Source organism: Nannospalax galili, unplaced genomic scaffold (assembly GCF_000622305.1).
Source record: "Nannospalax galili isolate Female #2095 unplaced genomic scaffold, S.galili_v1.0 scaffold1050, whole genome shotgun sequence".
Classification (NCBI taxonomy): Eukaryota; Metazoa; Chordata; class Mammalia; order Rodentia; family Spalacidae; genus Nannospalax; species Nannospalax galili.
The window spans coordinates 1,117,923-1,123,084 of NW_008329037.1; the positions used below are offsets into that span (position 1 = coordinate 1,117,923).

Consider the following 5,162-nt stretch of genomic DNA (forward strand, 5'->3'; position numbering starts at 1 on the left):
AAAATTAGTAATAGTAACATTTTATATGTAATTTTCTAAGAGAAGTACAATATGTCTAAAAATTATTCTAGATTTTAAAGATTTTATTTTTATTTTGAATTATGCGTATGTGTTAGTGTCAGAATTTGGGTATGTGCATGTGAATGCAGGTGCCCATAGAGACGAGAGGCAAGGGATTAAAAAACAAAACAAAGCCAGGCGTGGTGGCGCACGCCTGTAGTCCCAGCACTTGGGAGGCAGAGGCAGGTGGATCTCTGTGAGTTCAAGGCCAGCCTGGTCTACATAGTGAGTTCCAGGACAGCTGGGGCTACAGGGAGACCCTGCTTCAAAAAGACAAAAAACAAAACAAACGCCCAGGTGTGTTAGTACACACCTTTGATCACTGCACTCAGCAGGCAGAGGCAGGTGGCTCTCTTGAGTTCAAGGCTGGCTTTGTCAACATAGTGAGCTCCAGGCTAGTCAGGGTTACACAGTGAGACCCTGTCTCAGAACAAACAAACTAAAACAAAACAACAAAACAAGAGGTGTTGGATTACCCTAGAGCTGGAGTTAAAGGTGGTTGTGAGCCACCTGACATGGGTGCTGTGAACCAAACTCTGGTCTTATGCCAGAACAGCACATGCTCTTAACCACTCAGTCATCTCTCCAGCCCCTAGGCTAGAATTTTTTTTGTCTTTTTGAAAAGACAGGGTATCCCTGCAGCTCCAGCAGCCTAGAACTCCCTATGTAGACCAGGATGGCCTTGAACTCACAAAGATCTGCCTGCCTCTGCCTCCTAAGTGCTGGGATTAAAGGTGTGCACCACCAGCTTCTAGGCTAGATTTTTAAAGTATTAATATTCTTTACATTTCCAGATATAACTTGTGGTCATTTCTTCTTACCATTATATTAGCCATCATCACTATGGTGTTTAGTATCCTATAAAAACAAGTTAAACAGAAACAGGTGCTGCTCTTTCAGCTTACACTTCTAATGATGTGGATAAAATAAAATCCTAACTCATTATAAGCACTTCAGCTGTCAAACTATGCAAGCAAATACAGAACACCCATATTTACCTATTGCAGAGTGTGTACACACTTCCTGCATTCCTCAAGTCACTATTTCATGGACCTCTTTCCCTGACTCTATAGGGTCATTCAGACTTTTTGATTTTTAGAAAATTAATCTGAAAGATACTGGGGTGAGAAAAGAACATGGCTTGTCCTAACCTTAACCATTTTTGTCTGCAAAATTGAGCTCTAGAAAGAAAAATGCACAAATAGCTCTAACACGAACCTGAAACTGAGGAAACTGAAGAGAATATTTAATTTTTAATTTCACTTGATTTATGTTACTGAAAATTGAGAGTAAAGAGAAATGGTTTTTTATTGATGATGATTTTTTAAAAATTAAGAACACTGGCTGTTCTTGCAGAAGACCCAGATTCAAATTCCAGCACCCACAAGGCAGCTAACAACTATCCATAACTCCAGTTCCAGGGGATCCGACAGCCTCTTCTGTCCACCATGGGCATTGCACGACATGGGTGCACTTACCTACATGCAGGCAATGCATGCATATACATAAAATAAAAATAATAAATAGAATATTTTTAAAAAATATTTTCCTTGAGACAGGGTCTCACTAGGTGGCCCAGGCTGGCTGGCCTTCAACTCATGATCCTTCTGCTTCAGCTTCCCAAGGGTTGAGATTGTATCTCTAGCTGGGAAGTGTGTTTTTTACTCAAACACTTTTCAATTTCTACAGCTCCAAGAGCCCATTCTTCTGCCCAGGATAGTTCAGATGCCCCTGAGCAATAACCACTAAGAGGGATCACAAAGAAGCAGAAGAGTTCTGGAAGCAGGTACACAGGCCAGATCAAAGCATTCTGCAAAGCTCCACCCTTTTCTGCCCTGAAATTTCCAACACACACATGTAAATGCAGTCACCCCGTTTGTGCTTCCCAAGGTCCTCCTGGTGCTCATGCCACGAAGCATCCCTGTAGCCAGAGCCAACCTGTAAAAGCCGTTCCCACGACCTACACCCTTCTGTGAGCATGCTACTCAACAGCCCACCAACACACAGACATTTGGGTACCACATGCCATTTTGCACTTACTGAAATACTGCTTGTTACCGTTTTTACGTCGCTTCATTTATGTGGGCTTCAGCTTCCAAATCAAATTACAAAGCTGCTTGAGGACAAGGACTGTGTCTTTTATCTCTTTCGAATACCCCCCACAATATCCAGAACAGTGCCCAGCATACAATAGGTGCTCAAGAAATGGTGGTTCGTGGTAATGCTCATGGCTGGAAGTCAGAGGGTGACTGAATCTCCACTGGTGGGTCCATCTTCAGTCACTACTGAGAGAGTCCCAAGGTATATAATGTCACTCCCCTCTCATGCCACACCACCTCCAGCCCCCTGAATCTACATTTAGCTTCCAAGTACAATAAACCATGTTAAGTTCCTCCACACACCCTCCCCATTAATACTGTCCTTTTCCCTCCAGACTGTGTGGAACACCTCTCTCTTTGGGGTACCATCCTTAGATACTTCTGGTGTGATAAAGTGAATCTGAGTAGCCACCAGGAGAGCTCTGTGCTGTGAAACTCAAGGTTTCTTCATTTGTTTTGGGGTTGGTAATGAACAGAATAGATACCAACACTTCCGAACGTCTGAGAAGAGCTTAATGAAATCCGGTGGGATGATTGATGGTAGCACTAGGCGGGTCCCTATCTGTCAGGCTCTTGCCTAGACCAAGACTGCTGCAGCAGCAATGACACCTAAACCCCAAACACAGTGTCCACACCTTGACATGAACACAAAAACTGGCATCCAGGTAAAACCAGCCTTTTTCTTATCTCTCACCCAGTGTGGAGTCCTTTGGGTGAGTGGCTGGGGGTTTGGGTCTCATTCCTCCCTCTCTCTTGAGGGATTTCCTCATCTGTTGCACGAATGGCTCGAAGTGAGGATGCCGAAAGTCTCTCCAGTTCGAAAACTGACGAGTGAAGAGTCCAGACGCCCTCTGACACTCCACTCACGCTCTCTCTGTCCAGGGCGAGCCTTTGGACCCGGATGGAAGACTCCTGGGACTAGCAAACATTAGTTCAGAACATCCAGGCTCCCTCAAGCCACCTGCAGGCTGAGAGGAGCACAGCAACCTCACGTTCTCTGGGCTGCCCGGGTTTCACCAATGAGGGAGCCTAGAGGGGTTCGAACCCCAGCCACTGCAGAAGGACAGGTCCTCACCAGGGTCCCCTTCTCGCTACCCCCCCTCCCCCGGCGCGCGCCAACCGCTCACCTCGCGAGGGAGCGGCGCTCGGGCGGAGCGACCGCTACAACTGCAGCTGTAACTGCCGCGACAGGCGCTCTACAGGCAACCTGGACTTGCAGCTGCCAGGCTGTGTACACCGTCGCCATGGCAACGGCGGGCTTCCAGGGATTCCGGAAGTACTGCGCGTTGGTGACGGAAATGAAGTTCACAGTCCTTCGTCAAGGATACAGGTAAAGTCAGGGCTGAATCCAGAAAGTGGAGACGGAAAACCTACAGCAAAGACGGGGGTCTGGGTTAAGGGGGAAAAAACCCCCAAACCATGAGGAAACCAGGAAGCGGGGCGGCGAGACTTCCGGCGCTGAGGAGTTTGTGACTACGGTGGCCCGCGCAGGCCAATCAAATTCTTACTTCGCGCTCTAAGCTGCTGTCGGCGTGCGCGCTCGCCCCGCCCTGGTTGAAGTGAAGCCGGCCGGCCAGGCCTGCGCAATTGCGGCGGCAGGGGAAGATGGTGGAGGACGGCACCGAGGAGCTGGAGGACCTAGTGCATTTCTCGGTGTCCGAGTTGCCTAGTCGTGGCTACGGCGTCATGGAGGAGATCCGGCGGCAGGGCAAGCTGTGCGACGTGACGCTCAAGGTACCGCAGTCTGGGTGGTGGCAGGCTGAGGGGAAAGGGGCCGAGTGGGAATAAAAGAGGTGCGGGAGCCAGGGGAAGAGAGGTCGAGCCGACAGAGGGTGGATGGAACAGAGTAGTAGAGGGAGAGGTGCCCAGCGGGAAAGGGGCTTGGAGGCCGACTTGGAAGAGGAAAAGGGATCTTGGATCAGCCATTGGGAGGAAAGATTGAGGGGTGTGCCTCGACGTTCCTGGAGCTGGAGACATGGGGGTATCCGCCTCCTTTTCTGTCACACAGGCTGGAAAAAATGTTCTTCCAGCCCATCTGTGGAGGAAGGGGCGGTGACTGGCCCCGCATTCCGATGGGCTCCACTGAAGCATCTTGTCACAGTCATTTCTTTGTGCCCCTGAAGTTGCCTGTCCGGTGCAGGGGCTGAGCCTTCTCCGGAGGCATGTCCGCCCTTGGCACTTTTAGATGGGCTCTTGGGAAGCGGACAGCTACTCTACCCCGTACTGGAAAGCTACCCACCGCAACCACCAAAAGGTCCCAGCGCCTGGACTAGCGAGCCGCTTGGGACAGAGGGATATCTTAACCACGGGTTCCCCACTAGCATTCTGGTCTCAAGAGCCAGTCCCCTTCCTGTGCTTTGAGTGTTTTTGTGGACAGCCATGCTGTTCTGCCCCTTAGCCAAGCTGCTGAGCCATGTGGATCCCTCCAGGTGGGGAAGTGATGCTGCCTGTGATTTTTCCTGTTCGACTTGGCTGGAAGGCTTTTACCATCTGTGACACCTCCCTCCCTCTTCCTGTTTGAAAACGACAGAAAGATGCAGAAATCTTTTAGCTTTCATTTTCTACATAGTTAAGGAAACTTGGCTTTTTTCATATATTTGAGTCAAACTGCGGAAGAGGGTTTGAATAGGATGGTTAATAGTTTGGCACTCAAAACAAAACAACAGAACCCCCAAAGTTTGGCTTTGGAGACAGAAGAATCTGGAGTAAAAATACGAGATGTAACCTTAGGCAAGACATTTAATCTCTCCAAGTTTAAGTTTTTCAAATGTGAAAATAGGCATGATATACCCAAATCTCACTTATAAGTGAGGATTAAATGAGATGTTTGGTATTGTTTGTATCACATCTAGTGTAACTTTTTCATCATTCTTGAAAGAAATGGTTTTCTAATGGAGGAGTGAAGTGTTCTGAGAAGGGGCAGGATCTTCTCGGGGGTAAGCGAGGGGAACCAAGAAATTAAGAGAGTAAACTGGGGGCGGGGGCCGCGGGCTGTGCTGGCTG

At 48.5% G+C, this 5,162-nt stretch overlaps 2 protein-coding genes across 13 annotated transcripts in view; one reads left to right on the forward strand and one right to left on the reverse strand.

The window, feature by feature from the left end:
- Positions 1-3,568, reverse strand: part of Kif9 (kinesin family member 9) — a 99,226-nt gene extending 95,658 nt beyond the window's left edge. For 2 of the 11 annotated variants that reach the window (XM_029562228.1, XM_029562224.1), the window contains exons 1-2: positions 3,287-3,564; positions 2,854-3,077 (exon numbers count right to left, since the gene is read on the reverse strand). In XM_029562228.1, the coding sequence (XP_029418088.1) occupies positions 2,854-2,929 (76 nt within the window). In that variant the 5' untranslated portion in view covers positions 2,930-3,077; positions 3,287-3,564. Of the gene's footprint in view, positions 1-2,100; positions 2,346-2,794; positions 3,078-3,286 lie in introns of those variants that run through there. The other 9 variants (XM_029562235.1, XM_029562255.1, XM_029562247.1 and 6 more) reach the window with 9 other exon arrangements.
- Positions 3,569-3,666: 98 nt separating this feature from the next.
- Positions 3,667-5,162, forward strand: part of Klhl18 (kelch like family member 18) — an 84,362-nt gene continuing 82,866 nt past the window's right edge. For both annotated transcript variants that reach the window (XM_008830616.2, XM_008830619.2), the window contains exon 1: positions 3,667-3,893. In XM_008830616.2, coding sequence (XP_008828838.1) covers positions 3,765-3,893 — 129 coding nt within the window. In that variant the 5' untranslated portion in view covers positions 3,667-3,764. The remainder of the gene's footprint in view (positions 3,894-5,162) is intronic.